Source organism: Ursus arctos, unplaced genomic scaffold, assembly GCF_023065955.2.
Source record: "Ursus arctos isolate Adak ecotype North America unplaced genomic scaffold, UrsArc2.0 scaffold_3, whole genome shotgun sequence".
In the NCBI taxonomy this organism is placed as follows: domain Eukaryota; kingdom Metazoa; phylum Chordata; class Mammalia; order Carnivora; family Ursidae; genus Ursus; species Ursus arctos.
Genome location: NW_026622985.1, coordinates 81,059,539 through 81,080,358, shown reverse-complemented (window position 1 = coordinate 81,080,358; position 20,820 = coordinate 81,059,539). Strand labels below are relative to the sequence as shown.

At 41.0% G+C, this 20,820-nt stretch overlaps 1 protein-coding gene across 4 annotated transcripts in view; it reads left to right on the top strand.

Moving 5' to 3' along the window:
- COPG2 (COPI coat complex subunit gamma 2) overlaps positions 1 to 20,820 on the top strand; it is a 112,651-nt gene that overhangs the window by 12,127 nt on the left and 79,704 nt on the right. For all 4 annotated transcript variants that reach the window (XM_026511173.4, XM_048212810.2, XM_026511163.3 and 1 more), the window contains exons 5-9: positions 6,159 to 6,238; positions 13,570 to 13,645; positions 15,158 to 15,250; positions 16,782 to 16,868; positions 18,125 to 18,282. In XM_026511173.4, coding sequence (XP_026366958.2) covers positions 6,159 to 6,238; positions 13,570 to 13,645; positions 15,158 to 15,250; positions 16,782 to 16,868; positions 18,125 to 18,282 — 494 coding nt within the window. The remainder of the gene's footprint in view (positions 1 to 6,158; positions 6,239 to 13,569; positions 13,646 to 15,157; positions 15,251 to 16,781; positions 16,869 to 18,124; positions 18,283 to 20,820) is intronic.

Here is a 20,820-nt window from a genome sequence, read left to right as displayed (position 1 = left end):
TTTCTATTTGGATAGTGCTGGCCTTGTAAAATGAAATGGGAAGTGTTTCTTCCTTTGTTCTTCTTATGCTTTCTGGAAGAGTTTTTGTAGAATCATTATTAATTTTTCCTGAAGTGTTTGATGGAGTTCACTGCTGAAGCCGTCTTTTTTTTTTTTTTTTTTTTTTTTTTAGAGGGAGGGGAGGGGTGAAGGGAGAGGGGAAAAAGAGAATCTTAAGCTGGTTCCATGCCCAGTGCCCACGGAGCCAACTAGGGGCTCGATATCACAACCCTGAGATCATGACCTGAACTGAAATCAAGAGCCAGCTGGGGTGCCTGGGTGGCTCAGTTGGTTAAGCGTCTACCTTCAGCTCAGGTCATGATCCCAGGGTCCTGGGATTGAGCTCCACATCAGACTCCCTGCTCAGTGGAAAGTCTGCTTCTCACTCTGCCCCTCCCCTCTGCTCATGCTCTCTGTCATGCTCTCTCCGTCTGTCTCAAAAAAATAAAATCTTAAAAAAAAAAAGTCAGATGCTTAACCTACTGAGCCACCCAGGTACCCCAAAACCATCTTCTTTAAGGAAAGGTTTTTGAAAATTAACCTCATTAAAAAGAAATAGATATGGTGCTATTCAGATTATTTGTCTTCTTCAGTGAGCTCTGGTAGTTTGTGTCTTTCAAGGAATTTATACATTTCATGGAAGTTGTTGAACTTTGTTTCCCTAAAACTGTTCATGATATTCCCTAATTTTTTTAGTGTTTGTAGGATCTGTAGTAATGTCTCTTCTTTCATTCTGAATCTGGTAAATTGTATCTTCTCTCTTCTATTCCTGGGAAGTTTATCTAGAACTTTATAAACTTATTGATCTCTTCACACAACCAGCTTTTTGCTTCATTGACTTTTCTCTATTAATTGTTTTTTTCTTCCAAACTAATTGTGCAAAAAAAATAGAATGCTGAAAAATCAAGCCATAAGAAGGGGGAAAAAAGGAAAGAAAGATCAATCAAGAAGGACAAACATAAATCATATAATAAAATGGTAAATATAGACCCAAATATATTACTGTCTACATTAAATGTAAATGAAGAAACAAAGAACATTAATAAAAATTGACTGCACACTGAGCCATAATGCAAGATGCAACAAATTTTTAAAGGAATGAAATTGTACAGACTGTGTTCTCTAATTATAATGGATTAGTGTTGGAAATGAATAATAAAAGAGTCCCTAGGTAATTCACCATGTTTTGATATTAAAAACATATTTATTTCTGTTCTCTTTCCAGCCATGATGCAGTTAAGGGGTGAGGTTTATCCTGCTACTGCAAATACCTAGAAAATCATACAAAATATATTAACACCTTAGTTTTCAGACATTAGATTAACAAGCATCCCAGGATTGTGATCTGAAGAAAAAGAAAAACAAAGTGTGCTCGAGGATTGCATTAGCTCATTGCCCAGAGGCAGATTACAGGTAACAGGTCAAGGAGGGTACACTGAAAAGGAGCCTCGTTATCTCTCTGAGTTGAGAAAACAGATGGAGGACGGGGAAGCCAACCAAGAAAGCTCAAATTTATAGGGCAGAGTACTAGAGAGGAAAGAAGTCAGGGGAGAGGGAGAGAAGCAAGAAAGGAAGGAGGTAGTCCCAGCAATTTTCTGAGGGGCTCCCCTGAAATCTTTGGATAAGAATTGATCTGTGCATATATAAAAGGAAACTACCCTAGGCCAAAGAAAGAATCACCAGAACACAGGGCTGAGAATAGGTCCTATTTCCATCCGGTGAGAGCAGAAAAACCTTGTCTTCTGGTATGGTTCTTAGGTAGGCATCACCTCAGTAATGGGCATATATTAGATCTGTACTAAATTTAAAAAGGCCTCAAAGCAAACCTCAAAAGTAAAACTCTGATTCCAGGTAATTTAATCTCATGAAGAGTAAAGTACAATACCACGTAAAAGAATACAACAAAATCTAGCACCTTACGTGAATTTCACAATGTACAGCATCCAATAAAAAAATTTTGAAGTAAGCGAAGAAGCAGGACAATGTTATCCATAACCAGGAGAAAAATGGGTCAATAGACCCAAACCCAGAAATGATAAGAAAATGGAAGGAGCAGTAATGACATAAAGCAGCTATTATATGAAGAGCCTTTATGCCTAAGAATATATAGAAAGACATAAGAAGAATGAGGAACAAAATAGAAGGCATCCAGAGAGACCCAAATGTGTCTTCTAGAAGTTAAGGGAAAAAAAATTTATATGAGCTTGCATATATAAAATGAAAAATACACCTCCTGGGGTTAATAGCAGATTAGAAAACCGCAGGGGAAAAAAATCAATAAACTGGAGGACAGATAGAAATCATCCAAAATGAAGCCAAGAGAGAAAAAAAAGACGGAATAAAAATGAACAGAGCATTAGCGGGGTAATAGTTTGAAAGTTCTTTTAGTGGTTACCCTAGAAATTGCAACCTGATTATTTGGCTTCCAGAATCTAGTATTCATCTTTATCTTGTACCTGTTCATGGAAGATTTAAGAACCTTAGGACACTCTTATTATGTATGTGAATATATAAGCATATATGTGTACATATATATATATACACACACGCATGGTTACTCATTTATGTCATACCCCATCATTTCTTGTGGGTTTTTGGTTGTTCATTGTGATTTACCCATGTCCTCACTACTTTTTAAAGAAAGTCTTTATTTTTTAAGAGAAGTTTTAGGTTCATAGCAAAATTAAAAGGAAGGTACAGAGATTTTCTGGATACTCCCTGATGCCACACATGCGTAGACTGCCCCCCCCACCCGTCCCCATCATCGACATCCGTTACCAGAGTGGTAAATTGGTTACAATACATAAACCTACATTGACACATCATAATCACACAGAATCCGTAGTTTATGTTACTCACTCTTGGTGTTATACATTATGTGGATTTGGACAAATATAGAATGACATGCATCCATCATTAAATATACAGAGTATTTTCAATGACCTAAAAATCTCCTGTGCTCCAGCTATTCATTTCCCATCCTAACCCCCAAACCCTGGCAACCACGGATGTTTTTACTGTCTCCGTAGCTTTGCCTTTTCTAGAATGTCATGTAGCTGAAATTATATAGCATGCATCTTTTTCAGATTGGTTTATTTCACTTAGTAATATGCATTTAATTTCCTCCATGTCTTTTCATGGCTCGATAGCTCATTTTCTTTTTAGTGCTGAGTCATATTCTATTGTCTGGATGTACCACAGTTTATCCATTTACCTACTAAAGGACACCTTGGTTGCTTCCAAGTTTTGGCAGTTATGAATAAAGGTGCTATCGAGTGCCAGACTGGCTCAGTCAGTAGAGTGTGTGACTCTTGATCTTGGGGTTGTAAGTTCGAGCCCTATGTTGGGTGTAGAGATTACTTTAAAAAATTTAAAAAATTAAAAATTAAATTAAATTAAAAAATGCTATAAACATCTGTATGCAGGCTTTTATGTGGACATAAATTTTCAACTCCTTTAGGTAAACACCAAGGAATGTGATTGCTGGATTGTATGGTAAGAGTATGTTTACTTTTGTAAAAAAATCACCAAACCATCTTTCACATTGGCTATTCCATTTTTATTCCCACAGTGAATGAGAGTTCCTAATGCTCCACGTCCTCATCAGATTTGGTGTTGACAGTGTTCTGGATTTTGGCCATTCTCATATGAGTGTAGTGGTATCTTGTTCTTTTAGTTTGCCTTTCCCAAATGATACGTGATGTGCAACATCCATAATATATAAAGAATTCTTGCACTTTGGTAGTTCTACTTTCATATACTTATTTGTCATTTATCTGTTTAAGTGAAGTGTCTTAAGGTCTTCAGCTCATTTTTAATCAAGTTGTTTTTCATATTTTTGACTTTTAAGAGGTTTTTGTATATTTTAGGTGACAATCCAATATCAGATATGTGTTCTACAAACATTTTCTCCCAGTCTGTGGCTTATCTTCTCCTCTTGACATGGTCTTTTGCAGAGCTGAAGTTTTTACTTTCAGTAAAGGCTGGTTTCTCTCTCTCTCTCTAAAAAAGGGGGTGGTGGGGCCTGGATGGCTCCATTGGTTGAGCATCCGACTCTTGATTTCGGCTCAGGTCATGATCTCAGGGTCGTGAGATCGAGCCCTGCATTGGGCTCCATGCTGGGTGTGGAGCCTGCTTGAGATTCTTTCTCTTCCCCTGCTCTTCCTCCCCGCTCTCAAAAAAAAAGGGGGGGGCTGGCTTATTCATTATTTCTTTTATATTCATACCTTTGGGGTTGTATCTAAAAAGTCATCATCATACCCAAGGTCATCTAGGTTTTTTCCTAGGAGTTTTACAGTTTTGCATTTTATATTCAGGTCTGTGATCCATTTTGGGTTAATTTTTGTTAAGAGTGAAAGTGTGTCTAGAGTCATTTTTTTGCCTGTGGATGTGCAGTTGTTCCAGCACCATTTGGTGAAGAGCCTATCTTTGCTCCATGGTACTGCCTTTGTTCCTTTGTCAAAGATCAATTGACTGTACGTATGTGTGTTCGTCTCTTTGTCTAGTCTGTAGCTAATACCATGCTGCCTTGTTACTGTTAGCCACTTCTCTTTCACTCTCCATTTCTTGCTGTACTTCTGAGTTATTATCTAGAAGAGTTTTCCCTGAGCCTGAAGAATATACCTTTTAGAATCTTGTCCTTCCTTAGACTCTGGATATTGTATCTTATGCCTGGAAGGTTCTGGACCTGTACTTCTGTGGCTATGAGGTGTTCGCTTTTCTGCTTTGGAATCTGTGAATTTCACTTCATATGAGTATGAATTTACCCTTGGCTACATGGTTAAATTTTTTGTTCCTATTTTATTCAGCAATTCCGTGTGTTTGTTCAGGCAGTATATTTTAGGGGTCATTAGCACCTCTTTGCCAACACTTCGTATTGTCACTCTTTTTAATTGTGTGAGGTGGTATCTGAGATATGGTTTTTTGTATTTCCCTGATGACTAATGTTGAGGGCCCCGCCCCCCATTTTTTGTGCTTTAGCTCAATATTTTGTGTCTCCCATTTTATTCTGCATTGTGGTAGATTTTTATTTTGGGGGGGGGGACAAATTTTCTTCAGTTCTGACGTTTTGGCTTTTATTTTTTGTTTTCTTTTCCTGGTAGCTTCAGATGGGTGTCATCTGCCCCGTTCGTCTGACCCCGACTGGCTTTCTCTTTCTTGGGGTGATTTTTTCTGTGTTTAATCACCATGAGAATCCTCCCTTCCTTGTCCTCTTCCTCACTGGGCTCACCCGTCTCCGCAAGGTTCTTTCTGCAGCTTGGAGTCTGGAGCTGGGTCTGATGTATTTGAGTTTCACTGCTTACAAGAAATGTGAAGTTGTTGTTAGGGAACGAGGCTAGATAGGCTGGAGGAACTGGTGCCCATCGTGTCTGAATGAACCAGAGACCAGGTGAGGAGGGGTGTAGATGAAACTTTGCTATTGTTAGAGGAACAGTTCATTTGGACCCAGATATCTTGATAATTGAAGATGGAAGTTGGTTATACGAGCACAAATACCTCAAGGAAAAACACCTGTATGTGCGGGACTGAGGAAGACACAGAGTCTGCATGTCTCTCCACCCATATATTTGAAGAATTTTAAAAAATACATTTTCCAGAATAAGCCTTTATTTAACACTCAGAGAAACCTGTGTCTTTGGATTCACATTGTCAAAGTTTGGATCTCTGTGTGATTTTTAATTTAAATTTTTATATTTTCACCTGGATGTTTTTCACTATGTCAGCGCATCATTTACTTGTTTAGGAAACAGTAGGGTTCTGAATGTTCTCTCATCCAGGGATTTCCCAGAGGATTTTTTAGGTAGATGAGAATCTTATTAAGAATAACCTTCTGGGGCGCCTGGGTGGTTCAGTCGTTAAGCATCTGCCTTCAGCTCAGGTCATGATCCCAGGGTCCTGGGATCCAGCCCTGTGTGGGTCTCCCTGCTCAGCGGGGAGCCTGCTTTCCCTCTCCTCCCCACTTGTGCTCTCTCTCGCTCTCCCTCTCTCAAAGAAATAAATAAAATCTTAAAAAAAAAAAGAATAAACTTCGAAATATATCTACTTAGGGCCCTCACTTCAACAGTTGAAAGAACCATTTCCTTATGAGTAACCTGTTGCCTTTTATAATAATTTTTCAGCAATTACTGAGAAGAATGTGCTACCTTACCATCAAAGAAATGGCTACAATTTCTGAGGATGTGATAATTGTCACAAGCAGGTATGTGACTGGTCAGAACCTAACATGGGGTGCTTATGTATTTAGTGGAATATTTGTTGTTCTTTCTCTATTAATTTTACTTTTGGGACTGTAAGAAAGCAAATAGGAATTTTAAAAAATCTTAAAGCATTCTTTCCTAAAATGTGGTGTCATCATGTGAAAACCATGCCTATCTGATAAAGCAAAGAAGTCACAAAGGATAATGCTAATATTTGCTAATACATTTTAAATGTTCATAATAATATGTAAACAGAACCAGAATGTTAATGATACACTGACATAAATATTTACAATATCAAAAGGCTAGTATATATAGTATGTAAAGAACTCTTCTACTTCAAAACAATTCCAAGTGATAATTCATAAAATAACCAATATAAAAGATCTGGTTATGTTTAGTCATTCTCACTAGTAACCAAAAAAATGTAAATTAAAAACTCAAATGCGTTATAAGATTTTTACCCATCAGATTGGCACCAAAGAAAAACGGCAGTAGGTGCTTGTAAGGGAGACTAATATTCTTGTATATACAAGAGGCAGAATAATACATTGATTCAGGTTTTCTAGAAGGCAGTTTGGCAGCATTCAAGTGTTGAACATTTGACAAGTTTTATCCCTTTGACCCGGTAATACCACATCGATGGAACTACGCTCAGAAAGTAATCAGAGCTAGCTCAGGAAGACTTATATATAACGATGTTCATTGCAACACTGTTTACACTAGCAGAAAGGGAGAAACAATTTAAATGTCTGCCATTGTTAATTATATATATAATTATATATATATAATTTCATTAACCATATTATGTTCCGATTATGGGATTATTTTAATTTTTTTGAAACATCTTTAGTGATATGGAAAAGTCCTCATAAAGTGCTGAATGAGAGTTGGATTCAAGTCTATGTATTTTATATATAGTCTCCCTTTAAAAATATTTTATGTACATACATACAAATATATAGATGGAAAAATACTGATCTGTTACCAGTAGGTTATCTCTCGGTGTTTGGGATTGTGGCTATTTATTTTTTGTAAAATTTTGGAAAATTTCCAGATGTCCTAGAGTGAGGATGTATAACCTAATTATTAATTATAATTCATTTAAGTGAATTTGGTCTTTGTACAACAACATAAATTTTGGAGGAGGGTGCTTGTTTTTAACCCGCAGTTGTATTGAATAAGTTTCAATTAGTAAAGCTTTCAGCTGAAAAGAACTGAAAGCCAGATGTAGTCACTAGGTATAGAGTAGCTAGTGTTGGTTCGGTAGTGAACAGTGCGAGGGCTGGTGTCTCTTGAATCTCACATTATTGCAAAATAGGTGCCTGAATTACTGGCAGTGCACCATTCAAGGTGGGAGGGGTGCCGGGAAGGGGGCCAGGGAGGCCCAGCACCATCTGCCTCTTTTATCAGGAATGCAATAGCTTTTCCCAGGGCAATTTTTAGATTTCATTTGACACAGCTGTGTTATACAACTATCGTTAGGACCAGGAAAGTGAATATTTAGCTCTTAAAGACCAAGTATTAGGGGCAGGCAAGGGAGAACGGGTTGAAATGGGTATTGGATTAGTTATCTAGCAATATTTGCCACAAGTAACAAACAGAAAATCTTCACTTAGATTTCTATACTCACTAAATATTGGAAAAATTAAAAATAGATTAGGGTTTTTTGTTTAGCTGTTAGTACTTGCCTCTGAATTCTGTTGGGCTGCCATGAATTATGGTTTGCTTCTAGCTCATTTTGAGTGATTAGTAGATGTAGTAGGCAGAATAATGGCCCTCCAAAGATATCCCTGGCCTGATTCCCAGGACCCGCGAATATGTTACTTTACACCACACGGGAAGTAAAGCTGCTATCAGCAGGGAGGCAGACTAGGGTGCGTTATCCAGGTGGGCCCGATAAGGATATAAGCGTCCTTAAAAGTGGAAGAGGGAAGCAGAAGGGTCAGTAGAGAGACGTGACGATGGAAGCAGGTCACGGATGCAAACTTGCTGGATTTGGAGGTGGAGGAAGGGGGCCGTGAGCCAAGGAATGTGGGTGGCCTCGAGCTGTTGGAAAAGGCGAAGAAATGGATTCACCCCTACAGCCTCCGGAAAGTAATGTAACCCTGCCGATACCTTGATGTTATCCCAGGGCGCCCCGTGTTGCGTTTCTAACTTACAGAACTGTAAGGTAAAGAAATGAATGTGATCTTTCCTCTTTAAGTTTGTGGTAATTTGTTACAGTAGCAACACAAAAACATATAGATTTTGTAACGTGTCAACACTTTGTATACTTTAAAATTATACAGTGTTATTTGCCAATTATATCTCAAAGCTGGGGGGAAAATTGCTAGAGATTTTGGTACCTGGAAGTGGGGTGCTGCTGTAACAAATACCTAAAAACGTGGAAGTGGCTTTGGAATGGGCAATGACTAGATGCTGGAAGAATTTTGGGGAACATGACTGAAAAGGCCTACATTGCCTTGAACAGAGTGTTAGTGGAAACCTGGCTATTAAGGACCTTGGTAGACTCAGAAAGAAGGCAGGAGCAGGGTAGAGAAAACTTCTATCGCTGTAGAGAACGCTCGTATCATTGTGAACATATTGTTGGGAGAAATACGGCACTAAAGGTGCTGCTGGGAGGGCTCAGAAGGAAATGAGGAAGGTGTTAGCAACCGGAGGCAAGGGGACCCTTGTCCTGTCGTGGCAGAGAGCTTAGTAGGATTGTGTCCTGCAGTTATATAGAAATCAGGACTTGGGAGCTTGGATGTTTAACTGAGTGTCAGTGCAGGCTGGTTTCTGTTTACCACTTACCGTAAAATTTGGGACTCGAGAAATAAATTGAGACACCTGTTAAAGAAGCAGGAGTTCTTTACAAATATCAAATCATTATGCTGTGCACCTGAAACCGATACATGTCAATTACACACACACACACACAATCAAGAGTTCTTGATATGGGAAATTTTCAGCCTACCAAAGGATGGCAAAGGATGCTAAAATCAAGAGCTTCAGTAGGAAAGTGTGCTCTAGAGAAGTCAACGGAGTTACTCTGCAGCCTTTTGCTAACACCTCAGGAAGATGAAACGGTCAGAGTCTTCACTCACACACAACACTCCAAAGAGATCAGGGTGTGGCTCAGATTCCCTCAACATCTAAGCAGAAGCCAGAAATAGAGATGGGACTATTCAGGCAAGATCTGCGGCGGAGTCCCTTGTCTAGGGGAGTGAGTCCCCCCACCTCTGTGGCATCCACAAGGCTCTCGAGAATCTTACAGCGGGAGCACCACTGCCAGCCTGGACTGAAAGGGACAGAGAGAGGACAAAGTGAAAGAAAGTTGTCAGGGTCCCAAAGTCTCCAACAGGATACCGGCTGAGAAGACTGCTCAACTTTAAACCCACGCCGCCCTCACAGAAGGGCAGGATGGCTCTGAGGGCAGGGCTGCAGGCCCATAGCGCGGAGCCGAGAACGATGGAGCCTTTTCCCCGGCACCTGAAACCTTTTCTGGTTTGGCCGGATCTCAGAATTGCTTGGGTCCAGCGACCCCCCCCCCCCAATTCCATTTTCTTTTTGTGAACAGGAATGTCTAAGTGCTATCCTGTGGTAGCCCCCCCTTGTGTTTTGGGAGCAGGGAACTTGTTTCCTAGTTTCACAGGCCCACAGGTGGAGAGGAACTTCGCCTGAGGAGTGAACATACCCAGTCTCACCTGTACCTGAGATGATTTGATGCTAAGGTCAGGATTTTTGAGTCAATGGGATTTCGATGAGCTTTCGGACTTCCAGTTGGTGCTGTAATGCGTTGAGATCTGGGGGGATCTTGGGATGGGGTGAATGTATTTTGCCTGTGAGATGGATGCAACCCTGCTGACGTGGTGATCTTCGCCCGGGGAGCCCTATGTCGGACTGCTAATCCCCGGAACTGTAAGATGATAAATTTTTATTTTAAGCCCCTAATTGTGGTCCTCTGTTACGGCAGGAATGGAAAACTAATAGAGTAGATGACGACTCTGCATGGGCAGACAGTTGTGTGACCTTGCTGAGAAACCATGGAGATTAAGAAAATCTGAAGGCAGACCCTTCATAAAAGGGTGTACGAAGGGCCAATAAATACATGGAAATGTTCTCAATATTATTAGTCATAGGAAAATGTAGATTAAAACCTCAGTGAGCTAGCCTTCCATCCCCACTAGAATCTCAGTTAAAATAACAAAGCCTGACCACACCAAAATCGACGAGCCTGCTTCAACACCAAGTATATTGTAGGAGGGAAGGTAGAATGATATACTCGCCTTAGAAAAACTTGTGCAGAAAACTTATAAGAGGAAAAAAATAAAGCCCTGAAAGATTCAAAGTATGCTAAGTTGTACAGTTTCTTATGTTCATGGTATCCTACATGACATTGCCGCTCATTTTATGGCAAAAGTGGTGTGACAGTAGGCTTCTGACTTCAGAGATGCAGTAGTTTTACCATATTCTGTTTCACCTCGAAGCTGACAGCCTAATGTGATGATGGGATGGCCTACTGAGTGCTTAGCTAAAGTACTAGGTTAGAGGTGGGACCCTGTTCAGTCGGAAAGTTCTCTAGGATGCAGTCTGTGCGTTACATTGATGGTCAGTGTAGCATGTGGTACCAAAAAATACAATATGTGGGTCCAGGAGTCAAAAGGTGGAAGTAGGACTTGCCACTCTCACCCTTGCTCCCAGTCTCCCACTTGTAGAACTTATGCTTCCCATCCCCACCCAGAATGTGGGTTAAAGGCCCTGTTTCCCAAGGGACCATGTTTTCAGGGATGAGCAGGGGGAAGCGTTGGACCTGTTGACTCCTGGTTCCCACCGTTTGAGGATTGCCTTCACAGAAGTACCCCACGCTTCTGGATCTGTGCTTCTGAGTGACAAATTGGCAACCACAGGCACCCCGTTCTCTAGCGTCCGAGAAGTCCTGGGGCAGACAGGGAGCCAGTCTGCACATTTGAAATGATGACTGCTGTTAGCCACTTTGGATTATTTATGTAGGGGACCGGCAGGCAAAGAACGGAGCTGCGGTGCCCATTGAGGTAGTTGACTTGATCACTGTCAGGAGCCAGGCTTGTTGCTGTACAAACGTGGAAGAGAGGACTGTATCTAGAACTCACGGTATCGAGTATATTTTGATGTGTTCATGCCTGAGACAGTGGTGAATAGAGAATAGGGAGCAACCAGTGGTCCAGCCCTGGTAAATCTCCAACAAAGAGCTCAGATCCTTTGGGATAAAGGTTTGAGCCACTTACCAGACCCCTGACCAAGATGAGCTAAAGTGCTGGCTAAGAGAGGGAACTATAGAAGGGGTGGTTATGGAAAGGAGATGGGGAATCTCAGTTACTGCTTTGGAATGTGTCGAAGCAGCAAGGATTGTACCATATTCCACTTGTTTTCCTGTGTCTTGTAGAAATGATGGATGGTTACCATCTCGAAGCCTCAGTGATAGGGTAGATCTAATGGAGGACACGTTCAAATTTGAGGGGTGCAAAGGGCAGACTGTTATGAGGTGGCCCAAAAGCAGCACCCAGATTTTCTCAGGCCTTCTCTCTGCTCCCAGCTGGACTTGCGGTCAGCTGCTCTGGGCGGGGAGCAGCTCCCTTGCGTCTGGGGTGCCTCGCTCCGAGCATCTGCCGTGTGTTTTTCTACTTGCCCTGCAGTTTCTCTGGCGCTCTGGTTTGGGCCTCCCTGGAACTCCCCTGTGGGAGGTTAACATGTGAATTTAACCAAATGGGGAGTTAGCACTCAGGGGTTAACTCTCCCCCAGTGGCTAAGCCCTAGATGGTAAATTCTTTCCTTTTCATTCCTTGGAAATGTGGTTCCAACATATATCTCACAAGGCTCCTCAGAAGATCGCTCATTAAATAACTAGTCGCCTGCGGCAGTGACCCACTAGAGAAAATTTCTTTGTATTAATTTCCCTCCTCCTTTGTTCACCTCCCTGTCTTCACTTCCCTTCCCTCAGAACACATTCCCAAATAAACTACCTGTCTGTAAGCCTTTGTCAGGGCAGCCCAAATAAAGAAGCACGGAGCCGCAGTTGGCAAATTATGGCCCGTGGCTAAAGCTGCTGCCTCATTTTGTAAATAAAGTTTTATTGGAACACAGCCATGTCTATTCTTTATGTATTGTGCATGGCTGCTTTCATGTGGTGCAGAAGCCGAGGAGAGAGACCTCAGAAGAAACCGAACCTGCCAAGCCTCAGTTTTGATCTAATTGGAAAAATGCAAATATTTATGAAAAAGACTGATAAATTATTTATATCCCAACAATGGAAATCTGTACCACTATTAAAACGCTATTTTAGATATATATTTGGATATTTAAAGATACATAGAAACCTGAAATTTAAAAAAAACATCTACAACAGGGAAAGATTCTTAAGATATATTAAGTGAAAAAAGGAGGTGCCGGAAGAGTGGAGATTCACCTGCATGTGTTTTAACGTCTCTGTGGTTTTATGTATTTTTAAAAAGTTCCTGAAGAAAACAGAAGCAACTGTTCGCAATGATTGTCTTTAGTTGAGCGGCACTGGAGGCTCGGGTGGGGGAGGCGAGACTTAGACTTTATATTTTATGCCTTTCTGAATGTTTTCAAAGCATACTCTTACATGAAAATACTTTAAATAACTAAAAAAGAAATTGAAGGACTATGAGTTCTTCACAGCTTTCTCCTCTCGGCATCGAGGCTGTTTTGGATCCTGTGCAGGGGAGCGGGGAGGGGATGGGTAGTCAGTTAGGGGGAGTATAAATACAGAGAGGACAGGGACAGGAAGGTAAAAGGCTGAATAACAGAGCACAAAGGCTAAAAACCTCTCTAAAGTATGGGCGTGGGATTCAGTAGGTCTGTCCAACCCGTCTGCTTATTTTTGAAATGCAGTAGAAAGGTCAGAAGCCACTGACCATTGTCGCTTTAGAGAGCCGTTCCTGTGACCTTGGGAGTTCATTTTAGTCTGTGTCTTTTAAGGAGTTGTCTCTAGTCTGATGGGTTTTTAGGATTTGGGGGGATTTCAGCTCTCTCTACCATTGTCTTTACTTTTTATGCCAGTTGTCAGTATCTAGAATTATTTTACGTGATATAATATATTATCTCTCCTCTCATTAGCATGTTAGCTGCATGAAGGCAAAGACTTTGTTTCGTTCACTGGTGTATTCTTAGGATTTTGAACGGCCTTCTACCCAACAATTCTAATATTTATCCACAGAAGACACTCAGTGAATATTTACTGAATTAATCGCTGCATTAAGATAATTATGGGGACAATTGGAATTAGCTGGGGGGGGACTCCACAGGAGAGATGGTAATTGATTTCATGGTAATTCTGATTTTTTCTTAGTCTGACTAAGGACATGACTGGAAAGGAAGATGTGTACCGAGGCCCAGCCATCAGGGCTCTCTGCAGAATCACTGATGTAAGTTCTCTTTGTTTACTGAGGCGTCAAAAGGGACACTGTGTTTATCCACAGGTGGCCATGTGAATTTACTGGGATTCCCCAGTCTGACTCTGTGAGTCTGCAGCAGTACAGAAACATGACCGCCAGAAGGGCTTTGGTGCCTCCGGGCTTTTTTTTTCTTTCAGGTTGTCTTTCCCTTTTGTTTATTTAGATTAGTCTATTTCTCTCTATATTTGCCCTCGTAGAATTTTGTCGTAGTCAGGGAACGTTGCTTGCAGGAAACCAAAACCCATTTGATTTTCATTTTCGTTTTCGTTTTTTTGTTTTAAACTTCATTGTAGGAAATAGATCTCTCAGAATTTGAGGTCAAGCTTACCACAGATGCCAGAGCAAGAAATAGGGCAGCTCTAAGGAACTCGGCAGCAAGATTGCTCGGGTGTTCACGATGATGGTCCCTCACTGAGCAGGCTCAGGCCTCCTCACTGAAATATTTGAGAGAACCTGGTTAGCCATCAGCCAGCCTGTGGCTTGTAACCATGTAGATCTGAGTCCGGTGTTTAACCTTGACTCCCTCCCTCCCAGCTGGAGGGAGGAGGTTAGAGAGTACGTTAGGCTGTCCCTTTCTCGAAACTCTGAGTAGGAAAGGGTAAAATGAAGGGCAGGCTGGGCATTGCCAAGCATATTGAATAGTATTTCGGCTTTAGTCGTGCTTGGGTATATTCTGTGTGGATGGTTAAATCTTCTCAGGTTTTAAAGGTTGAGTAAGAGCAAATGGTAAATCTGGATCCTAAGGGGAGTCATAGAAATGGTACAATGTTTTTTGCTGCTTAGCTGTTCGGCTGTGGTTGTTTTTGTTTTTCATATTAAATTGGCCGCAGCAGACAATGTAATGCCGGTGCTAGCAATAAGGCTATTTGTTTGACTTCTGATCTCAGTCTCTTTGTACATCTTTACCTGCTACCACCTTCCCAGTGCTCAGCTTTCCTCCAGGTAAATTTAAAAAGAACTTTATATTCAAAGGAGTTGATATTGAGGGCTAACTATAGCAGTATAGTAAACATTGACCTCTTAGGTATCTAAAAGAATCAGGGATTACATTTGATTTATAGGACTCTGTGGGATCCATATAAAATACATCCCCTTCATACAGAAGTATCTTTGGAATTTCAAAACAGCTCCATCCCCATCTAGGAATTTCTTTTATAACAGCCCTGAATAAGTTGAGCCTCTCCTTACACCTTTGCTCAAACTGGGATTCTCCACTTTGAGACCGTTGATTTCATTGTGAAACTGTTCATTTTTTTTCCCTTCCATATGCTCTTAAACATTCCTCTTTGAAGATTCCACTCAGTTATCTGGGTCCTGCCCTCTGGGATAGGATTACTCTATTATACGATAATCCTTGTAATGCATTCTAGGTATTTGCACAGAAACAAATAAATGACTGGTTTTTGTAAATTATTTTGAAGCAAGATAATTTTGGGTGAAAATGTTTTGCTTCAACGGCTTTTTCCTTATGCATGTTATCAGGGAACAATGTTGCAGGCCATCGAGAGATACATGAAGCAGGCCATTGTGGATAAAGTCTCCGGCGTTTCCAGCTCCGCACTGGTGTCGTCTTTAGTAAGTGAGCAAGTGGCTGCGGGGGTCTTATGGGCGCCACAGTTTCTGCCGCAAAAACAAAGTGTCACTGCGATTCTCTCCCAAACGAAACAGTCACAAAATGTAGGTACATCGCTCTTACTTTATCCCGGAGTGTTTTGTCAGAGGAGCATGAAAACGGGCATTTAAAAACATGAAATTTTCCCTCGTGGTGCAATGCTGTACAGGTCTCTGTAAAAAGTCCTTGCGGTCTCAGCAGCCAGTCAACTTATAGTTTATTTTTTTCTGCGTCTTTGTTTTGTTTTCTTTCTAATCAAGGTGTGAAAAAGTTCTAGGTTCAGTTGAAGTTCCTGATGAAGAAACACAATTGTGATTTTCTCAGTGATATAATCTGCATTTTTGTATTTCAGGAAGTGTAGCTAAAACTTGATGTAAATTCCTCCTTTTTTTCCTTTTTGGCTGAATGAGCATCATTTATTCAGTATGAAATCTTTATACTGTATGTTCGACGTGTTAATAAATGTACATTAAATCTTAGTAAACAAAATAAAACACGGAATTTTCATGTTGAAAGGTTTCGGTAATCAGAGTTCTGTTGTATACATAATGAAGATTGGGTAGGGGTGAGGTGGTGGACAGGGAAGACACGGGCCGATTTTTAAACACTTTTATTGATTTATTTTTTAAATCTTTGTGACCTGTACTTCTGCCTCTTGCCTCTCTATCCTCTGCTTTCCTTAGCATGTGGGGTGTCCTGCAATCCAAAGCCGCCTGTCCCACCTCGAAATTTCTTACCGCAAAGTGGTCTTTGTTTCAGCAGTACCGTTTCTGACTCCTTTTTATCAAAACAAAATGCATTCATTTCAGCTTTATCACATTGCACTTGATGAAAATTGGTTGTTCCTGTGTGAATGGATTAGGTCATCTGAATCACAGAGGTTCTGGGTCTGGAATATAATTGGCCAAGTTTTACAGCAGGGGATAGATCAGTACTGTTGTTTGTTTTTTCCTTTCTAGTTGAGTTTCCTGGAAGTAAAACCTAGAATGTGAGCATAGTTCTATTCACTAGCCCTTCCTTTGCTGTCCTTCCCCTTTCATCGCGTCCTTTCACGCACCCTCTCAGCCTCCCGCCCCCCCTTTTCTTGGAGAATGTTTCTGGTTTATTAGTTGCCTGGGGAGTAGAGACTTGAAATAGATTTCTAAAAGCTACAGCGTTGTCTCTTTCATTTGGAGCTGTCTGTTAGTGATTTTCTTTCTTTCTTTTTTTTTTTTTTTTTTTTAAAGATTTTATTTATTTATTTGACAGAGATAGCCAGCGAGAGAGGGAACACAAGCAGGGAGAGTGGGAGAGGAAGAAGCAGGCTCCCGGTGGAAGAGCCTGATGTGGGGCTTGATCCCAGAACGCCGGGATCACGCCCTGAGCCGAAGGCAGACGCTTAACGACTGCGCCACCCAGGCGCCCCTCTGTTAGTGATTTTCTAAGAAAACCAGCTCATGCTTGCAAACCTCTAGTGACCATGCATCATCTCCTCTTACTTTGCTCTGTGTCTAGCACATGATGAAGATAAGCCACGATGTGGTTAAGCGCTGGGTCAACGAAGCCCAAGAAGCCGCTTCCAGCGACAACATTATGGTCCAGGTACTGCCATTAAGTCACACCGGGGCTTGAGAGCAGCTTTCTTTAACCCTCCGTCTTAGGGGCAATGTATTGACTCCGCAGGTGTGTACCAGCTGAAGGCTCATACTGAGTCGCCTATTAGTATGTATTCTCGAGTAGGTATCCCACTGATGAGAGTTAGTGTCTGAGGCCCTGCTAGTGTTCCGTAAAAGCTGTAGGAATGTGCAGGAGAGATTCTTACATTCAGTGGTCGTTGGAGATACTCATTCCGAAGGTCCTTCACACGGCATTTCTGTTCTCTATTTGAAAAATAATTGGGACGAATAACGTCCCAATTCTCAGCTTTTCAGAACTTGGTTATGGTAGACATTACACAAACAGCGAAGAGTAATTTTTAGTTGGTGAAACTTAAAAACCGTCTTGTTGGGAAGATCTTTTGATATTCATTAATTCCTAATTAAAAGGAACGAGATTAAAATCTTAACTGGCAATTGTGTGTTCTTGAGAGGATATTTATTCATCCCCTTTCCGTGTTTACAGCTTCTCATGTTAGCGTAGTTAGTTATGAGGAAACAGAGTAGTAATTTTTCCCTCAAGAAACATTCTCACTCTGTTAACTGATCATTGTGTTTTTATACAAAGTGCCACGATAATTACACCCCGTAAGCCTGCTTAGGAGCTTACTCCTTTAACTACTCACATGGCCACAGATGATTTAAAGCCACTAACGGAGAGACCGGTGACACTGGTAAAGCCTGTGACCCGAGAGCCCTTGTACGAAGGATGTGTGGGGCCGGGGCCATGCTGAACCCCCAGAGCCGTTTTCAGATTGTGTGCACCTCTTTAATACTCCTCGTCCAGTCTGAATCAGTGATTTCTGGGGGTGGAACTCCTTTTTTTTTTTTTTAAAGATTTTATTTATTTATTCGACAGAGATAGAGACAGCCAGCGAGAGAGGGAACACAAGCAGGGGGAGTGGGAGAGGAAGAAGCAGGCTCATAGCGGAGGAGCCTGATGTGGGGCTCGATCCCATAACGCCGGGATCACGCCCTGAGCCGAAGGCAAACGCTTAACCGCTGTGCCACCCAGGCGCCCCTGGGGGTGGAACTCTTATCCTCTCAGTCTGCCTGTGTTTGATTCAGTATGAAGAAGATATTCTATTTGTATACCTTTGACTTGGGTATCTTTTTACTAAAAATCTAGTGCTGTATGATTTTATTTGCCTGGGAGTTTGTCCTCAGCTTTCTGTATGTTACACCCTTTTTCTTGTTCTTTAGTACCATGCGTTGGGAGTCCTGTATCACCTTAAAAAGAACGATCGCCTTGCTGTCTCTAAGATGTTGAATAAATTTACTAAATCCGGTCTCAGATCACAGTTTGCGTACTGCATGCTGATCCGAATTGCCAGTCGCTTACTAAAAGAAAACGAAGAGGGGTAAGTGTCTTCGCCTAAACCTAAGTAATTTTCTGTTTGCTGGTTAACCTACTTCCAAGTTTATTTCCTTTATGAATATTTTTTTTGGGTAGCACTGATTTTACAGATGGATTTGGTGTTTTTCAAATTAAGAAAATTAATGGGATTCTAAATAATGCAACTTTTTTTTTAATGTATGCTCTGGTATATGTATTTAATAGATTATGATTGTCAATAATACAATAAGAAACTGATATTGAACGAAAAATACTTATAGATCGTAGGATGTGCAATAATGTGAATGCTGGAAGTGACATGAATCTTTTTTTATTTTTACAAAAGAATATTGAAGTGCTGCATTTAATGATTTATTTATTTAAAGGGCATGAAGGAGGAAAAGAATTCCACATTTGTAAGGCTCTTATATTTATGAAGTAGTGTTATATTATTTGGTAGACTGTGATAATAGAAGGATGAATATTGTGATCTCTTAAGTAACCACTAAAGAAAAATATAGGAGATCTAGCATAAATGTCAACAGAGGAGATAAAACTCAATATTTAAAAAAATACTCGGTGTTGAGCTTCCTGCTTCCGGTAATGGTGGAGTAGCTTGGTCATATTAGCCCACTGCAAATACTTACATCATTGGTACAAAACTTTGCCTCCCCACCAAAGTAGGAAAACCCACCACTGTTCGAAAGTACTGGTGAGTGGTGAAAAGTAGGCAAAAACTGGAGGGAAGTTGATGTCTGAGAGGCAGAAGCTGTAGTAGGTGAGATTCCTATATTTCTGGCTAGTCTCCTGAGACCCCACAGTCCCTGCACGTGGGATCACAGAAAGCCATAGTATTTACTGGGCAGGGGGGTCAGAACATAGTTTGAGACTGGAAGAGTGATGAAAACCTATGGTAGAAATCCTGGAAAGGGGGGGGAACCACAATTGGGGTAAGCCCCCAAATCAATTTCAAACTCTGCAAAACTCTGTGGTTGACCACTGAATTATACATGCTGAGGGGAAGACTCTAGGAAACCCGACAAAAAGTAGCTATGAACCAGAACTGCATGGAGATTCAGCTGCACCTCCCAGCCGAAGAGATGAAGTTTGGAGTTTGATCCTCGCCAAGTTAGCTGCCTGCTGGAGAAACGTCAGATTCTAGAGTCTTTGCATCCGGCCAATCAGTGTTTATATATAGTAAAAAATTGATAGACGTGCACAGAGTTTGGAAAATGTGACCAGTAGTTAAGAGAAAAAGCAGTCAGCACTCTATATGACCTAGACATTGGAATTCGCAGGCAAAAACTTGAACAGATTTATAAAAGATGCTTTCAAGAGTTTAAATGGGAAGTAGTTATAATGAATGAGCAGGGGAGATGAAAACTATAAAAAGGAACTAAAAAGAAATTCCAGAGCTTTAAATTCCTTGTCAGTCAGAATTCAACCAGAAAAGCAGAACCCATAGCAGATAAATATATAAAGAGAATTATTACAAGGCATTGGCATTTGCAGTTTGGGAGCTTGCTTAGCGAGTCCAAGAGCCTTAGGGCAGGGGCAGGCTGTCGGGAGGAAGATGTCACAGGCAGGTTGAAACTCATGGGCGCAGGCTGAAGCTGCTGTCCACTGTGGAATTTGCCCTCTCACTTTTTACTGTGAGCAGCAAGGTGAAACCAGGTCACACCTTCAACACTTTCCTGGGAAATTCTCTCAAGTAAAGAGACAGGTTTATTATCTACAGGTAATGCTTTCCACATAACTGCAGGACACAATTTCGCTAATCTCTCCACTATCCTGTAACTAGGATCCACTTTACAATAACTTCTTCCTCCTTCTGTGCTCTTACAGGATCCTCCAAGAGTGGATTTCCTTTCCTTCCCCCCTCCCTTCCTTTCTTCCTTCTTAATTCCAGTATAGATAGCATACAGTGCTCTGTTAGTTTCAGGTGTACAATATAGTGATTCAGGAATTCCCTACATCACCCAGTCCTCATCAGAACAAGTGCATTCCTTAGTCCCTATCACCTATTACCCTATCCCTCGCCCGCCTCCCTTCTGGTAACCGTCAGTTTGTTCTCTATAGTTAAGAGTCTGTTTCTTGGTTTCTCTCTCTCTCTCTTTTTCCTTTGTTCATTTGTTTCTTAAATTCCACGTATAAGTGAAATCATATATTTTTCTCTGACTTATTTAGTATTATACTCTTGAGCTCCATCCGTGTTGTTGCAAATGGCAAGATTTCATTCTTCCTCATGGCTGAATAATCTGTGTGTGTGTGTGTGTGTGTGTGTGTGTGTGTGTGTATCCTGTCTTCTTTATCCATTGATCTATTGATAAACACTTGGGCTGCTTCCATAATTTGGTTATTGTAAATACTGCAGTAAACATAGGGGCGCGTGTATCCTTTTGAATTAGTATTTTTGTATTCTTTGGGTAAATACCCAGTAGTATGATTACTGGATCCTGGGGTATTTCTATTTTTAACTTTTTGAGAAACCATAAACTCCATATTGTCTTCCATAGTGGCCACACCAGTTTACATTCCCACCAACAGTGCATGAGTGTACTTT